Raw genomic sequence first — 22,751 nt, forward strand, 5'->3', positions numbered from 1 at the left:
GGAACACGATTGAGAATATCAGTAGTTTGGAAACTCCATTGAGAAAAACCCTAACAGGGGGATTAATTTGAAGTGTTCTATGAAAAATCAGGATCTTCAAACAGACGACACGTAACTGAATAAGAACAAACCACGTGTCACAAACCCCACAAAGACATTTTTCTCCTTTTGGTTCCTTAAAGACCACGAACTAACTTAACTGAACCAAAACTCAAGCCTTACTTCAGATTCTTGTTCCAACAAAATATCACCAAAAAAATGGTTATAAAATTGAATGCTACCATTAATTTAAGCTTGCAATTGAGCCCTTCTCCTACGTTATTTGTACCATCATTTTTCAGGCCTCAAAAACTCTTCAAATCATCAGAAAAAAATGTTCATGTTTGTCAATCCTCTCTAGTTGATGAACAACAACAACAATTTTCATTCAATGAGCTAGAAAATCAGCTGATAAACGCCCTTATTGGAATCCAAGGCAGAGGAAAATCAGCATCACCCCAGTAACTCAATGTACATTTTTTTTTACAATCAATATTTTACAATTAAGAATAGCATAAAAACAGGCAAACAAAACGCGAAACAGAAGCTGAAGTAATTACAGAAACGGCCTAATTTTGTCGAAGAAGGCTGGGCTTTTGTGTTCCTTAGGCTATTTTTAGTGGACCGTACCATTTTTAATGCATTCTTGTAAACTTAATGCCTTCTGCTGTTTTGCATTTAAATTTGGGCCTAATTGTTATACAGAATTAATTGCCTGCACCAAGTCTTCAAATGCCCGCAGCTCCAACACACACACAACGACCACACTAAATCTACAGAATTCTATGGAATGTAGGCAAAGATATATAGAACCCTTTTGGGTTTTGGCATTACTTTAAACCTCCCTGCATCTTAGGCCGTTCTTAGGGGTTGGAAATAAATCCATCTTTCTCTATTTTTTTCCTGGCAAAATAAGTAAGGTTTCTGTTAAGAACTTGCACTTGAATATCAATAGACATGCAGAAAAGCTCAATCAGAATCGAAATTATCAATTTTTTTTTATTAATAGTACCATTTTAAGAGTAGATTGCAAACTTTAATACATTATAATCGACTTCATATTTAAATATTATTCACTCTTCGACAACGAGTCCTCATCACTTCCCCCTCCATCCCAGTTAGAACACTAATATAACTCATCTTAATCATGGAAGCTACAAAGCTTTCAAAGAAAGCTGTCTGGTTGGCACTGAATTGGTTAACCATCTCCACTGTATTTGACTTTGGAGTTGAAAACAGCTCCTGATCACTTTGAAGCAGGCCTGCACTTGCTTGCAGGTTGGAGAAGAATCTGTTGTCAAATGTATTTACTGTTGTTGGGTCTAGGTTGGTGAGAGCTGTCCCATTTCCACCTCGAGGACATGATTTATGGAGTATCTTCAGTTGTGTTCTGCTCAAAGTGGGATCAGGCTTCCTGGTTTTGTTGAAATCATAAAGCCGGGGAGTCAAAAACAGACTCCGGACCGGGCCAAATGCATGGGCACCTAGCAAAAAAGTTATTAGACATCAGTAATTAAACTCGTTCACGTTACTTGAAAATATATGCTTATATATCAAGATTTAATTACCAGACAATGCCACCAGGTCTCTACTGTCTAGTCCAGCAGCAGCAAATTTGGATGCAATCGCAATGAGGGGATCAAATGGACTTGGAAGGGCCTTATTTGCACCAGTTTGGCTAGCTGTGAGGCCATCCTTTCTTCCTAGAAAGCTCCCCCAAGAAGGGCCTCCAAACTTGCAATTAATAAACAAAGAAGAATGATAAATTTAGATCTTTGTTTTGAAAAAAATTGGCAGAAAATAATAGATATTCAAACTAAGCGGTAGTTACATACCAGGGCAACTGATTGTTGGGCTGCAACCGTAGTCCAGGAATTATCCTTGTGATTGGTTACCCATATGCATATATATGTTACAACATGTAATTATTTCTTTCCGATATGTACACCTTGAATTAATAGTGAAGGGGAAAAAACTCCTAATCGGTCACCCATGAGATATATAATTCAGAACAAAATAATTATACACAACCACCAAGCTCAGAATCTTTCCAATTCAGTAATACAAATATGATGGGTTTACACCCACCCACCCACACACACACCCTTTATATAGACAATGAGGTTCTTTCTGCCCTAAAATGACTATCGTATAAAATGGTAACGCGTTGAATTCAGTATAGGCAGCAATCGATTTCAATAGATGATTGCTTAAGAGTTTCCTTCTTAAGAGCATATATATACATTTTCGTAGTCACATACAGTTTTTGGATTGCAACCAGAAATGTTTCCCTTGAAAGGACCAGTACCACAACATGCATGCATGCCACCTTAATCTCCTTGAAACCCTCACAAAATTTAAATGAAATGCTGACAATTAGAACACACGTAGGAAGCTCTGTGCAAGCTATAGTAGAGAAACCATGAGGTGTTTATGTGTTTTGGCTGCAATCCAAAAACTGTATGTGAAGATGACAGTGTTACCATTTTATACGACAGGTATTTTAGAATGACCCTCGGTAGAAATGTCTAGTATATATCTTGAATAGTTTTTTCTTTTTTAATTTTCCAAAGAAGAGATTTCAAAAAGAACACTAATTTTGATTTGACTACAGATCATCATTTATTTATTGTCTATGATATTTTTATTCAAGAAATTAGCCACTGCTAATTTGCTTAAGGTGGTGATGGGAATGGAACGAGACTCCCATACGATGGTAGATCCTTTTTGTGATTGACACAGCAACAACCTGAACTAGGAATATGAAGACCATCAAAGACGACACAAGTGCCTGTACTAAACCCATGTGGTCGGCATCTTGAATCGCAATCCGCTGGTACGTAGCAAGCATCAGTGGTATTATGTCCACACCTGTGTCCTTCAATACTGAAGATGCCTACAAAAAAAAAAAAAGTCGCTAAAAATAGCACACACAAGTATTAGTAGGGAGTTTATGCAAATTACCAAAACACTAGGAAGAGATTGAATATGAGAACTGCCGTAGAAAGTAATTTCTTGGAAGCCATTGCCAAGATAATACTTTGAAAGAATAAAGAACATAATGTTTAGAGAGGCTATATATTATATTTTATTTCTCCTTTTTTTTTTTTGAAGATCCTAATGTTGTTTCTATTTGAATAGTATAAATTTGAATTTGAATAATTTGTTACCATAAAATATTTTTTACCATAAAAAAGAATAAATTATAAGAAGTCTTAATATCAAAATCTAATTAAACCAATGTTTTAAAACTAAACCCAACTTGATTGGACAATTTAACTTATGACATGGATAATTCAAAACCTAGATTAGGCTTGGATTCAATAGAGATAGAAGAAAAATTAATTCAATATAACTCGATGTAATTTAATCAACTCATGAAAAATATAGTTAAAATTCATTGATTTTTTTTATTTTTTTAAATGGTAAAATTTTTCACTTTTTTATTTATAAAATAAAAAAATAGGGTTAACTCGGGACTTTTACTGAGTCGACTTTAAAAGCTACAATTAAAACAATCTTGACTAGTTGTATTTATTGCAAAATAGTCTTTAAAAAATATTTTAGATAATTTTTTTTCTAATTAATATGATAAAAAAAATATGTTTTCAATTGTATTTATAAAAGAAACAAAATCTATGAAAATTCCATTGTTAACTTCCCAAAAATCGCTTTCATTTAACCAATGGATCCCTACATTAACAAAAATGGATCCCATAAGAACTAAATTTATAGCACAAAATCACTTTGATATATATATTATAAAATTATACAATATACTAAAATAAAACGGTTACACACATTCTAGAAATAGTAATTTTAGCAGGTATTGCAGTAGTGATATAATTGTAATTTTTTATTTTTTATAATTTTTTACTGTAGCTATGACAAAATTATGATTTTTTTATTTTTCTTACTATAGCGTTGGCAAATTTTAAATTTTAAATTTTCTATCCCCCCTCCCTTTTCTTTTTATTTTTACACTTGATATATTTATCATTCTACACAAAATCTAGTTATCACAATTATTTTGTTTTTATATTCATTCTTTTGTAGTTTTTTTAATTTTTTTTATTCCTTAAAATTTATTTTGAAAAAAAATTATTATTTTTTATTCTCGACACTTGAAATATTTATCACTCTATACTTACAAGCCCGCATGTTTAGGTCTTTTTTTATTTATTTGTTAATGAAATAGATAATATGTTATCTATTCTTTTTCATGATGCATCAGGCATGTGAACTTGGCTTGCTAGACATAGTGAAGTCTAACCTCATTCTTTTTCTTTTTTTTTTAATTTTTTAATTCATACCTTTTTAATAAGTATATTTTTAATTTTTATTTAAATTAATATTCCTTCCCTTTAATTCTTCAGATTGTTTAATTACCTTTTTTTAAAAAATAGTGATTGTTTTTAATTATTTTGTATGTGTTTAATGTTTTGAAGAGATTATTCTAATTCATTTATATTTTTTTATGTTTTATATAAATAAACGTTATTCTTAAAAATTAAAATTATTTATTCTTGGTAAGAAACAATGATCTTTAATATATAAAAAAAATTGTGTGCTTCATATAAAAATATTAGGGTTAAATAAGGTCAAATAGATTCGTTAACATATTTTTTTATTAACACAAATGATTATTTATTTATTTAATAAATGTTATCTAGGCTTATTGATTTATGACTAAGATTGTTTTACTCAAAATACATGTTTAAAATGTCAAGTAAATCACATGAACTTACTAGTTTTTATAGAAGTATATATATTTGTTTTGTTAAAAAAATTATCCAAACCATGATGAATTGCTGGTTAAATAGCTAGTATCATCTAATTTAGAATTAGTTGTTATTATAGTAAGAAAAATATTCTGGAAAAAATCTTATTAAACTATTCCTATCTAGTTGATGGGCATAAAAGAAAAAAAATATGCACTACCAAATCAAATAAAGATATTGAAAACAATATCCACTACCAAATTAAATCAAATAAAAAAATTATACAATATATCTGCTGCATTTACAGATTTGTACTGCACTTAACTCACTTATAATGTGTGGCAGAATTGTAAAAGAAACTTTTGATAATACATGAATGGAATAGCCATATTGCTTTGCTTCAAGATTGACACACCACTTAGCATGTTTGGGAACAACTATGTTTGTTTAAATTTTATTTTATTTTTTTTTTGTTAAAAATTATTTTTTTATATTTGTAAATTGTTTTGATGTGCTAATATCAGAAATAATTTTAAAAAATAAAAAAATTATTTTAATATATTTCTAAATAAAAAATACTTTAAATCGTCACTACTATCATAATATCAAACACACCATCGTAATATCAAACACACCCATTAACGAGGAATTCTAACACACACGCACGATTACATATAAAAGTTAATTAAGTAAATTTATATTTAACATAAACAATCTCGCCCGACCAAGGGCTCAATAATATCAATATTCCAGTTAATGGTTACATAACCAAATTATATGGGGCTTTAGGCCCATCTCTGTCCACGTTCAGAGGCTCTTCACAAAACCAAACATGTTGCTGCTCTTGATGTGATCTTTGTAAAATTGATTGAAGTTATATTTTGATTTTTAATCCAGAAAAATTTACAAGACAAAGTTTATCTTCTCTGTTCATACAGAAAATCCAACATTTCCATTTCCATACTAAAATTAAAGGTAGAAATCATATTATACACCAATCCATTTTTTGAAGTCATGTTTATTTATATTTGGGAAACCTTAAAGTTAGTCCCCTGACTAGGAGCTGTATATCGTTATAGTATCCAAACTATCAATTTTCTTAATTGGGTCATTTTAAAATGTATAATGTATGCAAGTTAGATGCCATTAAGGAGCATCTAATTCTTTAGGAACCCAATTAAGAAAAATGATAGCTTAATTATGAACCGAAAGGCTGAAAGTGAATATTTATTAAAAGTTGGGGGACTATTCTGATAGCTTAATTATGACCCAATGGATTGGGTCCTGGTCTTTGTCGGTAAAAGGCCAATCCTTCCTTGTCTTGCCCCATTTTTCCCCTCATTTCCATCACTTTCACCCGAAAGATAAAACAAAGTTTCTTTGGATAGCCAGTTCACTACTCACGAGACCTCATCAACGATTCATTTTGAATTTTTTCAATTTTTTTGGTGGGGACATGACATTTTATTGTTGATGAATTCCCTTTTGAATTGTTGCAAGATCCATGATGACAAGAGAGAATGCATTAGGGAGCACTAAACATTATCCAGTAGAAGAGCATCTTCAACTCATGAGGCTATGCTTCTCAAAGCTGAATTGCAACAGACACACAGATTTGGAGGCAGCATGCGTAAACTACTGAAATAGAGAACCATATATAGATACATAGAAGTATTACTCCGGCTTGCTTCATGTAGCCTTTTCATTCCAAGATGCTAGCTAGCTGCATATCTTGCAGACATTTATTTGATCTCAATCTTGTCTTCTCATTTAAATTGAGCTAACCAGAAGAGCATTTGATCCAGTTGAGTTGTTGACTATTCTGCAATTCAATCTGATCTCTCCATCCGTCCCCGTTAAGGGGCTAATATTCCCCATTCTAATCATGGACACCACAAAGCTTTCAAAGAATGCAGTCTGATTACTACTAAAATTGTTGACAATGGCAATGGTATCGGCACCTGTAGTAGAGAACAACTCTTGATCACTCTGAAGCAGGCCTTCATTGGTTTGAAGATTGGAAAAATAGTTGCCATCGAAAGTATCGGGTGTAGTGCGATCAAGATTTGTTAAAACACTCCGATTTCCACCTTGAGGACATAATTGTTGAAGTGCTGCTAGATAGGTTGTGTTCAATGTTGGATCAGGATTGCCACTGCCACTAAAATTATACAATCTACTGACGAAATTTAAACATTGAGCTCTTCCAAATGTGTGAGCACCTGAAAAACATGCACGTCAAATTAACCTTGCAACAAGAAATAAATGGATCACTAGAGTACTAACAAAGACATGCCTGAAAGGGCAACCAGGTCACTACTGGTGTTGAGGCCCACGGCTGCAAACTTGGATTTGAGAACAGCAAGGCTCTCGGAGGGAGCCGGAATGGAAGAATTAGCACCACTTCTGTTTGCTATTAAGCTGTCCCTTCTTCCCAAAGGAACTGTCCATGAGGGTCCTCCTGCCTGTGATCAAACATTAATTTAAGAAACAAACAACAATGTATCCAAAAATAAGAAGCTGCAGCAAAGACACGTAGATTAGCCACATTTTCAATTTTAGGTTCAAAGAAGTTAGCATATTAGGAGTCCATGATTTGACCCAAAAAAAAAAAAACAAATCTCTTTGCTTTCTCCTTTCTTTGAATTCACTGTGGTTTGAGAAGTTACAGGAAAAAGAAATCATTAACATACCAAACGAACAGACTCTTCAGCTGCAATGGCGAGAATATCAGCACAAGAAACTATCCCTGGGCAAGCATTCTCTACTGCAGCCTTCATGGTATCAACAACATCAAAACCCCTTGCTGAATTATTATTTGGAGCAGCTTCTTTCTCACTCTCTATAGTATCAGTGTTGTCCAAAAGAATCGATCCATCACATCCCTGAACCAAGCTTGGTCATTAACACTTGAAGTTCAAGAAAAAAATGTATGATTATCTAACAACGTTAGAAAAATAACATAATTAGTTATACAGATGGTTACATCAACAAAACAATCATGGAAATGAAGTCGAGTGAGGCTGGCTCCAATCCTGGGATCTGTCTGCAAAGCCTGAACAAGGACTCCTCGAATGATGGTGCTCACATTCGGGCATGTTCCATCGTAGAATGTGGGAGTCAGCTGAGCATAGGCATAGGGAAGTGATCCTCCAAACCAGATTACAAAAAAAAGAGATGCAACTAAAGGATGCAAGGCTTTATCTACCATCATTTTGAAGGAAAATACTCTTTCCATCGATTAATAATCAAGTGTTGCTTGGGATCTAGGGGCATTTAAGTTATGGAGCAATATGAATCTTTGTGACTTAATATATGCCCACAAGTTTCAACTTGCAAGTTGATGATTAATTATTGATTCTGAAGAAGAGACTTCATTGCTTTGATGATAAAAACAATTGTAACGTATATGATCATTTTTCATGTGAAAAAAAGAGAGAAATATTAATAGATAGACATTACAAACTTTTTATTTTCATTTTTAAAAGAAGTTAATATATTAAAAGGACTAATCAGAAGGTAAAAAAAAACCAAAAATACAAAAAATAAGCAACAAAAAAAATTGTAAAAACAAAAAGTAAACAAAAAAAAAGCAACAAATACATAACTGAAAAAAAATATCAGAATTGAAGGAACTGATATACCATATTTAAAGTCTTGATTTTAGATCAATTTGTAATACTTGCATACCCCGTAATTAAAAGATAGACATTTCAACTTAACAATGTCATTTAGAATTTTTCTGGTCTTGGAGTTATTGTAAAATCTATGAAAAATTCTACGTATTAAGCAAATAATCTATTTCAACAATTAATTAGCATATCGTAAAATGAGAGTATCTTGATTTTTGAGGGACAAAGTACCATTTTTCGTGAGTTGTATGTACAGGCGATATTTCTTCACTTGGAATTATTCACTATTGTCTATCAATTAATCAATAAAATGAAAGCACATCAGCTTTCATGTTTTGAGACAATATTATTTTAGGTAATGGCAATTTAATTTGAAATGCATGTTTAATTAGTTTAATTTTAGAAATGGGGACGTTGGACTTGGACCCCTCTTCAAACCTTACGCACACATGTTTGGATGCTGAGAAAAGCAATGCGATGCAAAATCTTATTTTTCTTTATCAAAAGATGACGGGACAGAAATATTGTTGAAGCATCACTAGCTCTCCGGCAGAGGTAAAAGTAGGTGCAAAGAATTTATCACTTTGAAAAAGATGCAGGTGAGCTTTGACATTTTGCATGAATGTGACCTGCCACTAATTTAACTTACGAATTAAATCGGCCAACATTGACAACATTTTCAATATTTCCAAAAGATGAAGAATCACATGGTTTAGTGCATACATATATAATCACAACGTTGAATGCATATATATAATGTGATTTTTTATAATCGTTTCTAATTGTGATATATTTTATTATACACATATATAATAATAGGGAAATCCTATATTTTAATACCAAGCAAAAAAAATTATATTATATTATTGTAGTGCGCCTTATAACAATGTAAAAATTTACTTTAAAGATATGGAGATCAAGAAAGCATGAGGCTCGTGGATTAATATTCATTGGTTCATACAGAGTAATTTTTTTTATTTTAAAAAGGAAGAGATTTACATAAATAACACTAATTAAAACATTCTTGATTAGCGGTATCTAGTCCATAGGAAAATATTTTAGATAAAAGATTAATTTTCTAAGCAAATCTGGTAATATATATATATATATATTTTCTGCACCACAGCTTTGAACGAATGCTTTTTTTTTTCCTCTCTTGTCCAAGAAATTGGCAATTCGGACATGAACTGTCACTCGTCATCTCTCGTTGAGTGGAGATCCTCGACCTCGAGCAGATCGTTTTAGGTTTCAGTTCTTATCCAGGCAGTGTACTCAAATTCCTGTTTCAAAAGAAACTAGTGGAAGCCATAATTAATGCCCTACTCTATGTAATAGTTATATAGGTTCATGTTTTTTTTCGTGACAGTTTAGGGAGGAAGGTGGTGCAAAAAACTATTTTGTCAGGAGCCTTTGTTGATCAATACAGAGATGACAATTCGGTGATGGTTCATAAAAATAGTTTAGTTTATTTTTATATTAGTATTAGAATGACTGAAATCAGATAAGTTGTTCTGAGTACACTGCGCTGAGCATTTTAGGTATGAAAATAATTGTTGCCATGAGAGTTAGTTGGAACAATTAAAAATTGTTTTCCTCTAGTCTCTTTCTTCTCACATTATTTGGTGAAAGCCCACCTGTTGCAATTAAATTTTCCCCTGACTGTACTTCAATAATTTGGACTCCATTGGTTTTTTACAGGAAGGTTTGCCACTGCCCACTTGTAAACTGATAATAGGATTCCTCACAAAAACTCTCTTTGTTGGAAGCAGTTCAACAACATAATCAACCTTTAGAATATCCCTTCTACCATTTCTTACAATATTCGTAACATTTTCACCCATAATATCATAACAAGAGACTTTCTTATATCCATATCGTTGTTGTATTGAGCAGTCCCACTCATTGCTTCAGTTCTTGCTCCATTTGTTTTATCTTTTCCATCAGCTCCTCAGAACAGAATTGTTTAGCAACATCCACTGGTGATTTGATGCAATTATTCAGGGAGGAAATTGAATCACAATTTGAAGGAATCGACCTCCCGGCCCATTTAGCCAGTAAGAACTAACCTCCAAACAAGGCTCCTAACGGAGCCATTAATATTCACAGTAATGGTTCTGGAAATAAAATCACGAGACCAAGGAACTATCAAAATTCTGCCGACATCAAATTTCAACTTCTTAAGAGTTGAATGGTCCGACGTTAGGAGGAAATGTAGCGTTGTGAATCAATTTCACCATCATCTGGCTAGTTAGTTGTTTGCCTACGCATGCCTTAAATCATAAGAATCAAGAAATTAGCCCGATCATAAGGAATTATACGTAAGTTCGTTTTGTTTTTCTTGCTAGCTTTTAGTATAAAAACATGGCTCATATACATCTTCAAATGGAATACGAAGTTGAACATTAATTTGCTTAAATTTGTTAGCAACTAATCCATATCTTCTTCCTAGCAAAAAGTTACATAGATTATTACACAAATTGATAACTTCTTTTAATTAAATTTTAAATGTAAATATATAATGATAACGCAAATTCAGTAGGAAGCAATCAATCACGAAAATTTGCAAACATAATCAAGGCAAACTTTAATACATTATAATTAAATATTGTTCACATTTTGAAAATCATTTCTAACTTCTGTCTCCATCCCAGTTAGAAAACTTACATGACTCTTCTTGATCAGGGAATCTACAAAGCTTTCAAAGAAAGTTGTCTAGTTGGCACCAAATTGATTAACCAGCTCCAATGAAGTTGTCTCTGGAGTTGAAAACAACTCCTGATCACTTTGGAATAGGCCTGCACTTGCTTAAAGGTTAGAGAAGTATCTGTTGTCAAACTTTTTCGCTATTGTTGGGTCTAGGTTGGTGAGAACGGTGCCATTCCCACCTCAAGGACATGATTTCTGGAGGATCTTCAGCTGTGTTCAGCTCAAAGTGGGATCAGGTTTACCGATGTTGTTGAGATCATAAAGTTAGGGTGTCAAAAAAGTCACCAGACCTAGCCAAATGAATGGGAGCCTAGCAAAAAAGTTGAACTCTTTTAGACATCAGTAATCAAATTCATTCATGTCACAAATTTATACATACATATCAAGACTTGAATACTAGACAATCCCACCAGGTCTCTAGTGTCTAGTTCAACAACAACAAATTTTTATTCAATCATGACGAGGGGATCAAAGGGACTTGATCTTCTCTTTGATGACATTCAAAGGTATCATACACACGCGATTACATTTAAAGGTTGTCCTTATCTTCGTCCTCGTCCAGTCCTTCTTTCTTTTTTATAGCTGTGTGTTTACAATACAACGAATTTAATCTTTTCTTTTTATAGAATATCTTACTTTCAAAAAATGAAATTCTGTTACGTTATATTGATTTCAATCCCTACCTTCTGAATGAGGTTTAGTCCAATTTCCACTTCAATAATTTTATGGGAAAATAAACGATACAATTTAGATCAGGGGGAAATGGGGGCAAAGACTGTTAGAGTATATTATTTTAGATTGTGACACTTGTCATAATCATAATATAACAGGCAGTTAATTTGTTAGCTGAAGGTTGTTAGTTTGTTAACTACAACTATATAAACAATTATCTCGTGTGACTGAGGTTAAGTTGAATAAACAAAAAGAATTCATTTAGTCTCTTCACTTCTCTCTATCTGCTCTCTATCTGATTACAGTAATATACAAGCTTGTAGTCTCTGTTTTCTAAAGATTAACATGGTATCAGAGCACATTGCTGCTCACGCTTGAAATTCTTGATCCTCTATTGCTTCCACATTCTCTGTTACCTCTACTTCAACTCTGTTCTTGCTTTGCAGTTCTGCTTAGATTTGAAGTTTCTAGTGCTTCGTGTTAATCTTCATTTCTTGACTGGTAATTTTTCTGAATTATGCACAACAAGTGTTTGGTATATTGTCTCATTCACAGATTGATCCAAGAATCACGATGGTGACTGCTTCACAACTTCAACTACGTCAATCTCCAATTACAGCCCTTATTCCCTCTATTTCTACATCAGTTAATGTCAAACTTGATGATTCGAACTACCTCAATTGGAACTTTCAGCTGCAACTGTTGCTTGAAAGCAATGGAATTATGGGGTATGTTGATGGTTTTCTCCCTTGTCCACCTCAACATGACTCAAACTCTGATGAATCTGGTATTACTTCTTCTTCCCTTACTTATGAGTATATAGTATGGAAAATGCATGACCGAGCTATTATGCAATTGATCACTGCCATATTATCACCTATTGCTATGTCCTGTGCAATTGGTAGTATAAGTTCTAAGGATTTGTGGATTAGATTGAAGGAACAATTCTCCATTGTATCTAGGACTAGCATTTTTCAGATGAAATCCAATCTGCAAACAATTAAAAAGGGGTCAGATTCAATTTCACAGTACCTTCATCAAATTAAAGAGGCTAGGGGCTACTTTTCTGCAGCTGGGGTCTTCTTTGCAGATGAAGATATTGTTATTCTTGCTTTGAATGGTCTACCTGCTGAATATAACACCTTCAGATGTGTTATTAGAGGGCGTGAAAGTGTGATCTCATTGAAAGACTTTAGATCGTAGTTACTTGCAGAAGAAGTGATTGTTGACACTTCAGTTCATAATCCTCTTATGACAGCTATGGCTGCCAATACAGGCTCCACACGAGGGGCTCCTTTTCAGTCACAAAGTTTCTCTCTAAATCATGGTCAATCTCAGGTGAATAATAGAGGCTTTCAGTCCTACAATGGGAATAAGCACAGGGGTAGAGGCCGCTTCACTCAGGGCTCTAGATTTTATGCTTCTAGACCTACATTTTCTCCCCTGCCACATGTGTTTCCCAACTCTAATTCGGGAGTTCTTGGTTCATCTCCTGGTCAGCAATTTCAAACTCCTCATGCATCAATGCTTCCAATTTGTTAATTATGCAACTCTAAGGGCCACACTGCTCCATTTTGTGGAAATTCATCTCCTCAACATATAAAATGTCACATTTGTGGAAGAAGTAATCATTCCACCTGGTATTGCTTCTATAATGATAAGGGTCCTAATTACATTGGGGTGCACACCAATGCTTCTTATTCTCCACAACCTTATTATCATCTGCCACCACAGAACTTGCAGTATAATTTGTCTCTAGCTTCTTCTCAACATGTATCAGTCACATCAGCACAACACAGAGCAACCCAACAGCCCCCTATGCAAGCCATGCACACGGGGCTTAACTCTGCCTCTCCATCCTCATGTTCTTCAGGTCCTTCACAAGTGTGGTTGACCGATTCTGGTGCCACCAACCATATGACAGCTGATTTGGGCAATCTGTCGCTGGCCTCACCGTATCCAACAAATGAAATGATTCACATTGCCAATGGTGAAGGTTTGACAGTGTCTCATATTGGTCATTCTACCATTACTTCATCACTTTCTCTAATTAAATTGAATTCTGTGCTTTGTGTTCCTCAACTCACTTAGAATCTCTTGTCAGTCCATGGACTTTGCCTTGACAATAATTGTTGGCTTATATTTGATGCCTTCTATTTTTGGATTCAGGACAAAGCCACAGGGAAGATCATTTACAAGGGGTTGTGTTGTAATGGATTGTATCCTATCCACTCCTTCTCACCTTCAAATTCCCAGCAGCCATATCCAGCTCAGGTTTTTCTTGGTCAACTTGTTCAGTCCAATCTGTGGCATCATAGGTTAGGTCATCCTACAAATAACGTTGTCTCTATGATGTTACATAAAGCTAATGTGCATGTTCCCAAAACCACCTCACCTATAATGTGTCATCCATGTCTTGAAGGGAAGTTTAGCAAACTACCTTTTCCACAGCATGTCAATAAGTCTGTAATTCCTTTCAAAACTATACATACTGATTTGTGGGGTCCTGCACCTTGTCCATCGGTTGATGGTTATTGATACTACACCATCTTTGTTGATGAATGTACCAGATATTGCTGGATTTTTCCTTTAGTAAACAAGTCTGATTTGTTCTCTACTTTTGTTCTGTTTTATTCCTTTGTTGTTAATCAATTTACATCCACCATTAAAACTCTTCAAACTGATGGGGGGAGAATATACCAGCACTAGATTGAAGAATTTTCTCCTTGATAGAGGCATTTCTCATCACCTCTCATGTCCATATACTCCTGAACAAAATGGGGTAGCTGAGAGGAAACATAGACATATCATTGAAACTACTATCACCTTGTTACAAACAGCCAAATTACCATCTCAGTTTTGGTCCTATGCTTGTCAAACAGCCACATATTTAATCAATCATATGCCTACTGTTGTTCTTCATCATAGCTCCCCTTTTGAGATGTTATTCGGCTCATCTCCAAGTCTTAATCATCTACGAATTTTTGGATGTGCTTGTTTTCCTCTCCTCAAACCTTATAATAGCACCAAATTGTAGGCTAAAACTACAAAATGTGTGTTTCTTGGATATGCCACAAAATATAAAGGCTATTTGTGTTATCATGTACATACAATGAGATTGTTTATCTCTAGGCATGTTATATTTAATGAACAACAGTTTTCATATCCAGATTTATTGTCTACACATTCAAACACACTAACATCACCATCACCTTGCCAGCCTTCTATTTGTCCTGTGCCTATAGTAACTCCAGAAAATGTAATTGTCCCAACCATCCCAGCTTCTCCATCTCCTCCTCCACATACCCATACACCTGTCCCTTCTGTCGTCTCTGCTCATTCCCAGTCCATTGCTGCTCCACTCCACGCCTCTCCTCTGTTTCCTGTGGCACCTAATATCAGCGTTACTTCTGGTTTAGAATCTCATGGTTTTATTCCTGATAATTTGCAAGTGGTCTTGTCTATTCCTCCCCTCAATTTACATCCAATGCAGACTAGAAACAAGAGTGAGATTCTTAGGAAGAAGGCCTTTTCAGCTAGTATTTAGGACTTGAGAGGTGCTGATATGTCCTTGGTTGAATCATCTAGTTACAAGTCTGCTGTCAAAATTCCAGTGTGGTTACAAGCCATGAAAGAAGAAGTGAATGCTTTACATGCTCAAAGCACTTGGAGTCTAGTTTCATTGCCAGCAAACAGGAATCTGGTGGGCTGTAAATGGATTTTTAAGGTCAAGAGACACTCTGATGGCTCTATTGCTAGACATAAAGCAAGGTTGGTTGCTAAAGGTTTCAGTCAAGAACCTGGATTGGACTATGGGGAGACATTTAGTCCTGTTGTGAAACCTACAACTGTCAGGTTAGTTCTTGCTCTTGCTGCACATTTCAATTAGTCTCTGCGACAATTAGATGTCAAAAATGCTTTTTTGCATGGCATTCTCCAAGAGAAGGTTTATATGTCTCAGCCTCCTGGTTTTGAAGATTCCAATCATCCTCATCTCGTGTGCAAGTTGCATAAATCACTCTATGGACTTAAACAAGCGCCCAGGGCTTGGAATGATCGGTTTACTCAGTTTCTTTCTACTGTGGGGTTTGAAACCACCTACTCCGATTCCTCTTAGTTTGTCAAACATGTTGGTCCTGTTATTGTGATACTTCTTCTCTATGTGGATGATATTATTATCACTAGGAGTGCATCTAGTGCAATTCAACAAGTTATTAGTGCTCTTACTACTGAATTTGATATCAAGGATTTAGGATTCCTCCACTATTTCTTAGGGATCCAGATTACTCGAACTGCTACCGGGTTGTTTCTATCACACACTAAATATGTTGAGGATCTGTTGACTAAATCTGAAATGGTTGTAGCTAAACCCTGTGATACTCCATGTCTCCCTTACCATCGGCTACTCAAAGAGGATGGGGAACCTTACTCAAATCCTACGTTGTTTGGAAGCATTGTCGGGGCTCTGCAGTACTTAACTTTCACAAGGCCTGACATTGCTTTTTCTGTGCATCAAGTATGTCAGTTTATGCAGAATCCCATGGTGTCTCACTTTACTGCTGTTAAATGTATACTGCGATACCTTAAGGGCACTATACAGCTTGGTCTATCCTATACTAGAGGTGATTTGCAGTTAAAGCCTTTAGTGATGCTGATTGGGCAGGGGACCCTAATGACAGGCGGTCTACAACTGGTTTGGTGGTCTTCTTGGGCAACAATCCGATTTCATGGTCCTCTAAGAAGCAACAAACTGTTTCTCAATCTTCGACTGAAGCTGAGTATCGTGCTTTATCATTCACCTCCGCTGAATTGGATTGGATAAAACAATTATTAGCATTTCTACAAATTTCACTACCTGGTGTGCCTGTTCTTTTTTGTGACAATATGCCAGCCATTGCCTTGTCTTTCAATCCTGTTTAGCATCAAAAGACTAAGCACATCGAAGTGGATGTGCATTTTGTTCGTGAAAGGGTTTCACGCAACCAGCTCTCAGTGCAGTTTGTGTCCTCTCAAGAACAATTTGCTAATATTCTTACCAAGGGGTTGGGTGCTCCTCTATTTCGCACCCATTGTTGCAATCTCATGCTTGGTTTCTCCAAGTCTGATCTTGAGAGGGGATGTTAGAGTATATTACTTTAGATTGTGACACTTGTCATAATCATAATATAGCAGGCAGTTAGTTTGTTAGCTAAAGGTTGTTAGTTTGTTAACTACAACTATATAAACAATTATCTCGTGTGACTGAGGTTAAGTTGAATAAACAAAAGAAATTCATTTAGTCTCTTCACTTCTCTCTATCTGATTATAGTAATATATAAGTTTGTAGTCTCTGTTTTCTAAAGATTAACAAAGACAATATTGTTGTTATTTTAAGATTTAAGAATTGAATTTTGTTTTCTCTTCTTTTTTTTCCTCTCATCTCTCTCCCCGATGGAATAATAGCCAAAATTAACTGCCAGAACGTAGTAGTTAGTACAACTACTGATGCATATATATATATATATATATATTCTGGTAGTTAGTACAACTACTGATGCATATATATATATATATATATATATATATATATATATATATATATATATATATTCGAAAGTCATTACAATTATAGGAAAATCCTGTCACTTTTGTTTACGTAATCTCTTGAGGCGATCTCTAGTTGACATGGATCAATCCTACATCATCCAAAGAGTCATAAAAAAAAAAATATGCACTAAACTATGCGATTTTTCATCTTTTGGAAATATCGAAAATGTTTGAAGGATTCAAAATATCATAACTTGTCAATGTTGGTTGACGTACTACGTTCGTCATTTATTGAGAGAGATGCTTCGACATTTCTGTCCTGTCATCTTTGATAAAGAAAAATAAGATCTGCACCTTATAGCTTTTTCTCAGCATCAAAACATGTGTAAAGTTTGAAGAGGGGTCCATGTCCAGCATTAATGGGTCATACGCACACCAACCCTCGTAAATAATTACAACCAAAACGACGTTGTTATAAAATAATTTTTAGTCAAATCGTAATATTTCTTTTCTTTTTGATCAAATATCAAATCCACCATTCATTTTCCAAGAAGATGACCACACACACGTACACTTGATTCTATCATCAAATCGATGAAGTCTTTTGTCAGCATCAATAATCATATCACTGTTGCAAAGTGAACCTTGTGGGAACATTTTGTCCCTGCGATTTTATTGCTCCATAACTACATGCCCATAATAGATCCAAAATGATGCATCCTTTAGTTGCATCTCCTTAATTTTCTGGTAATCTGGTTTGGAGGATCATTGTCATATGCCTATGCTCAGCTGACTCTCACATTTTACCATGAAACATGCCCTATTGTGGCCAATATAGTTCTGGAGTCCTTGTTCAGGCTTTGCAGACAAATCCCAGGATTGGAGACAGCCTCACTCGACTTCATTTCCACGATTGTTTTGTTAATGTAACCATCTTTATAACCAATCATGTTCTTTTCTCTAACATTGATATATAATCAAACATGTTGTTTCTTGAACTTCAAGTGTTAATTACCAGCTTCTTTCAGGGTCGTGATATTGGATCAATTCTTTTGAACAATACTGATAAAAATATATTAATAAAATCTTAATTCATACAGTTATAATTTTTTTATATTCTCGGATGTGTTAGGCTAACATGTGTCATCATCAAACACGTTCCCGTGAAGGCATGCTAGATCTGACGCTTGACAGACCCAGGTATTGGTGGGTCTAACACCTGTCAGACCCAACGCTTGGGCCTGACACACTGTCATGCAAACACAATGAGTCAGTCACACATTATCCGAGGGTGTCAAGCTCAAGGATTTTTGTCATCGCTCCTCAGGTATAGCCAGATTCGCTACATCTATAGATTCAAACATAATACATGAATCTAATGTCATCAATTCTTTAGATTTTTCCATTAAATTATAAATGAATTATTTCTCAACAAATAAACTTAATTAAAAAAGTTTACACTCCACCAGTATTATTAAGTGTATTAAAGTATGTCATGGTCTGCCATGTCTTTAATTATCATTTTAAAAAATAAAATAAGTTGAATATAACTTATAATAAATCTCAAAATATTATAAAGATAAAATTACCCTCCATCTATTTATATATTTCCACAAAAAAATAAATTTATAAGTTATAAATTCACAATAAATCCTTTCATAACAAAAGCAAACGTGTCTGAATGATTCTATCAAAATATTAACCTTATGCAACAGTGAACTAGCTGGAAATTTTGGAGAATGAATACAGACTACTGAACTCTCTTTTTCTTTCTTTCTCCTGTGCTCTCTTTGCAAGGCATTCTGCTAGCACTGTGCACTTAAGAGCCTTCCTATCTTTTTTATTTCAATTGTGTGGTGGTTTTATTATCACATGGTACATCACATGGTGCAGGACCACGTAATACAATATACACGTGTATGATTTTATTGCTCCATAACTACATTCCCCAGCATCACTGGTTTATTAATCGATGGAAAGAGTGCTTTTTTTGTTTTCAAAATGATGGTAGATAAAGCAATGCATCCGTTAGTTGCATCTCTCTTTCTTGTAATCTGGTTTGGAGGATCACTTCCCTATGCCTATGCTCAGCTGACTCCCACTTTTTACAATGAAACATGCCCTACTGTGAACAACATCATTCGTGGAGTCCTTGTTCAGGCTTTGTACACAGATCCCAGGATTGGAGCCAGCCTCACTCGACTTCATTTCCATGATTGTTTTGTTAATGTAACCATCTTTATAACTAATTATGTTCTTTTTCTAACATTGTTAGATAATCAAACATGTTATTTCTTGAACTTCAAGTGTTAATTACCAGCTTCGTTCAGGGTTGTGATGGATCGATTCTTTTGGACAACACTGAAACTATAGAGAGTGAGAAAGAAGCTGCTCCAAATAATAATTCAGTAAGGGGTTTTGATGTTGTTGATGACATGAAGGCTGCAGTAGAGAATGCTTGTCCTGGGATCGTCTCCTGTGCTGATATTCTCGCCATTGCAGCTGAAGAGTCTGTTTGTTTGGTATGTTAATGATTTCTCTTGCCTGTAACTATTCTCAAACTTTAGTGAATTTAAAGAAAGAGTAGAAAGCAAGGAGAGTTTTTGTTTTTTTTTTGTCAAATCATGGACTACTAATATGCTAATTTCTTTGAACCTAAAATTGAAAATGTACGTGCTAATCCATGCCATGTGTCTTTGCTGCAGCTTCTTGTTTTTGGATACATTGTTGTTTGCTTCTTAAATTAATGTTTGATCACAGGCAGGAGGACCCTCATGGACAGTTCCTTTGGGAAGAAGAGACAGCTTAATAGCAAACAGAAGTGGTGCTAATTCTGCCCTTCCGTCTCCCTTCGCGAGTCTTGATGTTCTCAAATCGAAGTTTGCAGCCGTGGGCCTCAACACAAGTAGTGACCTGGTGGCCCTTTCAGGTATGTCTTTATTAGTATTCTGATCCATTTATGTCTTTTTGCAAGGTTTGACATGCATATTTTTCAGGTGCTCACACATTTGGAAGGGCTCAATGTTCAAGTTTCAATCTTAGATTGTATAATTTTAGTGGCAGTGGCAATCCTGATCCAACACTGAACAAAACCTATCTATCAGAACTTCAACAATTATGTCCTCAAGCTGGGAATGAGAGTGAGAGTGTTGTAACAAATCTTGATCCCACTACACCCGATACTTTCGATGGCAACTATTTTTCCAATCTTCAAACCAATGAAGGCCTGCTTCGTAGTGATCAAGAGTTGTTTTCTACTACAGGTGCCGATACCATTGACATTGTCAACAATTTTAGTAGTAATCAAACTGCATTCTTTGAAAGCTTTGTGGTGTCCATGATTAGAATGGGGAATATTAGCCCCTTAACCGGGACAGATGGAGAGATCAGATTGAATTGCAGAAGAGTCAACGACAACTCAACCGGATCAAATGCTCTCCTGGTTAGCTCAATTTAAATGAGAAGACAAGACTGAGATCAAATAAATGTCTATTTGGTATGCTGCTAGCTAGCATCTTGGAAAGAAAACGCTACATGAAGCAAGCCGGAGGCATACTTTTATGTATCTATATATGGTTCTGTATTTCAGTTTATGCATGCTGCCTCCAAATCTGTGTCTGCTGCAAATCAGCTTTGAGAGGCATAGTTTGAGGTGTAGATGCTCCTGCTACTAAATAATGTTAAATGCTACCTAATGCGTTCTCACTTGTCATCATGGATCTTCAAACTATGACCTTAAAAGTGATTCTGCCATTTCCAATTTGACATCCACATACATACTTCCGAGATATTAAAATTACGTTCTTGAATTTGAAATGTTCAATATCAAGAGAGAGAGAGATGGAGAAGATAAGGAAGGATTGGCCCTGAACTGACATAGACAAGGACCCAATTTATTGCATCACTTAAAATAAGGCCATCTGCCAAAATATAAAGGGTAGACCTAAGATTAATGCCCCAACTTTTAATCTTCGTAATTGGGTTCTTAAAGTTTTAGATGTTCCTTAATTGAACCCCCCTGTTTATGTCCTTAATTTATTACTTACTTCTAACTTGCACAAATAATGCATGGGAGGATTTTATTAATCTAGGTTCATTAGCAATTTGATTAGTCTGGAAAAACTCGGTTAAAATTCATTAATGTTTTTTTAAAAAATATTAATATTATTTTTATTTGCCACATGAAGTATAACCCGAGATTTGTTTGGGTCAGATTTTTAAAAAATATAATGTATATAATTAATTATTCAAAGATTTCTTAGATTTCTACCTTTAACTTTTAGTATGCAAATGGAAATACTGAATTTTCTGTTTTGGGTGGATATATAAACCTCCCAGATTGCGATTCATTCATCTCAACATAGCCACTAGCTAGCAAACCCCCATTTGTAAATCAATTCTTTTTTTAAAATGAGCAGATAAGTTCTTCTTTTTTAGAATGAACATAGTAATTCATGTCAGATGAAATGCATCACCAGCAATGAATTTTCTTCTCCAGATTCCAGTGCAAGAAAACGTCTAAATTAAATGGCCCACCATGACACATTTACATGACTCTCCTCCCTCCAATCCTTCATGACATTGAACATTTTTATTGTTGACATTAATTCTTAAATACATAAGGTCAAGTTTCTTAATTTATATGGATGGTCTCTTTGAGGTTGGCAAAAGCCAGCAAGAGTATAAACTTAGTAATATTCTGGTAGGCTTTGTTATGTGACTAAGAAAACATCATCATCATCATCGTCCTCATCATGAAAACACCATCATTTTTTTTTAGCCTTAGTCAAATGCAAGAATTTGCTTACGTACATTCACGCGTGCATTAAAATAAGAAGAAGAAAAATAATTAATTCTTTCACTGGATATATATCTAGCTTCCTCCGAAAGCACAAAGTAAAACGCGGATTCCATGGTGCCTAGAATTATTTTTAGAGAGTCGCAAAGTCTAGAAGCCCTATATATGCTTGCTCCAAGAACATATATTATTCTTTGTCTATATATATATATATATATATATATATATATATAGACAAAGAATAATAGTTGTCGCATAAGTTTAGAAGAAAACGTTCAATGTAATAGGAGAAAAAAAATTATATTACAGCGAGACTAGCTATTAATATTAACTCCCTGAAGAGAGAGGCGCCGAGACCCATCATGTTTTATAATTGTAAATAGATACGAAAATACTTTTTTTTTTCACCTTCTTTTCACGGTTTCTCTCACTTTCTTACATCAATTTCTCTTTATGAAATAACTATTAACAAGTACTCGAGAATCAACATGAAATTTCTCCATGTAGTGATGCTTTTTCCCTTTAAATTATGTACTTTCATGTAGACATGTAGAACTCCATTCGTAAAAGCTATGGACAAGGTACGTCACTAGTTATAATGAAACAATGAAATACTTGGCCTCTTGTCATTAATGTGATTAGGTAATTGACTAAGGA

General features: G+C 34.6%; 3 protein-coding genes across 3 annotated transcripts; 1 reads left to right on the forward strand and 2 right to left on the reverse strand.

Annotated features, from left to right (window-relative positions):
• Window positions 1-1,101: 1,101 nt before the first annotated feature.
• On the reverse strand, window positions 1,102-3,065 carry LOC133702037 (peroxidase 15-like). Its single transcript, XM_062126213.1, has 5 exons — window positions 3,036-3,065; window positions 2,789-2,935; window positions 1,875-1,919; window positions 1,608-1,773; window positions 1,102-1,523 (listed from the first exon to the last, which is right to left on the reverse strand). The coding sequence occupies exons 1-5, from the start codon at window positions 3,063-3,065 to the stop codon at window positions 1,102-1,104; spliced, it is 810 nt and encodes a 269-aa protein (XP_061982197.1).
• Window positions 3,066-6,265: 3,200 nt separating this feature from the next.
• Window positions 6,266-8,374, reverse strand: LOC133702223 (peroxidase A2-like). Its single transcript, XM_062126510.1, has 4 exons — window positions 7,747-8,374; window positions 7,454-7,645; window positions 7,057-7,225; window positions 6,266-6,982 (listed from the first exon to the last, which is right to left on the reverse strand). The coding sequence occupies exons 1-4, from the start codon at window positions 7,996-7,998 to the stop codon at window positions 6,531-6,533; spliced, it is 1,065 nt and encodes a 354-aa protein (XP_061982494.1). The 5' UTR covers window positions 7,999-8,374; the 3' UTR covers window positions 6,266-6,530.
• A 10,826-nt stretch (window positions 8,375-19,200) lies between these two features.
• On the forward strand, window positions 19,201-21,008 carry LOC133702224 (peroxidase A2-like). The gene is made up of 4 exons (XM_062126511.1): window positions 19,201-19,525; window positions 19,627-19,818; window positions 20,057-20,225; window positions 20,293-21,008. The coding sequence occupies exons 1-4, from the start codon at window positions 19,298-19,300 to the stop codon at window positions 20,751-20,753; spliced, it is 1,050 nt and encodes a 349-aa protein (XP_061982495.1). The 5' UTR covers window positions 19,201-19,297; the 3' UTR covers window positions 20,754-21,008.
• The last annotated feature ends 1,743 nt before the right edge of the window (window positions 21,009-22,751 follow it).

This window comes from Populus nigra, chromosome 8 (assembly GCF_951802175.1).
Source record: "Populus nigra chromosome 8, ddPopNigr1.1, whole genome shotgun sequence".
In the NCBI taxonomy this organism is placed as follows: domain Eukaryota; kingdom Viridiplantae; phylum Streptophyta; class Magnoliopsida; order Malpighiales; family Salicaceae; genus Populus; species Populus nigra.

What these genes read in the sequence shown, in the direction of transcription:
- LOC133702224 (XM_062126511.1), top strand. Translation starts at nt 19,298, where the DNA reads ATGATGGTAGATAAAGCAATGCATCCGTTAGTTGCATCTCTCTTTCTT. An exon ending in CTGAAGAGTCTGTTTGTTTG is followed by an intron (nt 19,819 to 20,056) that starts GTATGTTAATGA and finishes GTTTGATCACAG; the next exon opens with GCAGGAGGACCCTCATGGAC. An exon ending in TGACCTGGTGGCCCTTTCAG is followed by an intron (nt 20,226 to 20,292) that starts GTATGTCTTTAT and finishes CATATTTTTCAG; the next exon opens with GTGCTCACACATTTGGAAGG.
- LOC133702037 (XM_062126213.1), bottom strand. Translation starts at nt 3,065, where the DNA reads ATGGCTTCCAAGAAATTACTTTCTACGGCA. An exon ending in TCTTCATATTCCTAGTTCAG is followed by an intron (nt 1,920 to 2,788) that starts GTTGTTGCTGTG and finishes ACCAATCACAAG; the next exon opens with GATAATTCCTGGACTACGGT. An exon ending in AGACCTGGTGGCATTGTCTG is followed by an intron (nt 1,524 to 1,607) that starts GTAATTAAATCT and finishes CTTTTTTGCTAG; the next exon opens with GTGCCCATGCATTTGGCCCG.
- LOC133702223 (XM_062126510.1), bottom strand. Translation starts at nt 7,998, where the DNA reads ATGGAAAGAGTATTTTCCTTCAAAATGATGGTAGATAAAGCCTTGCAT. An exon ending in TCCATGATTGTTTTGTTGAT is followed by an intron (nt 7,646 to 7,746) that starts GTAACCATCTGT and finishes AGCTTGGTTCAG; the next exon opens with GGATGTGATGGATCGATTCT. An exon ending in TGACCTGGTTGCCCTTTCAG is followed by an intron (nt 6,983 to 7,056) that starts GCATGTCTTTGT and finishes CATGTTTTTCAG; the next exon opens with GTGCTCACACATTTGGAAGA.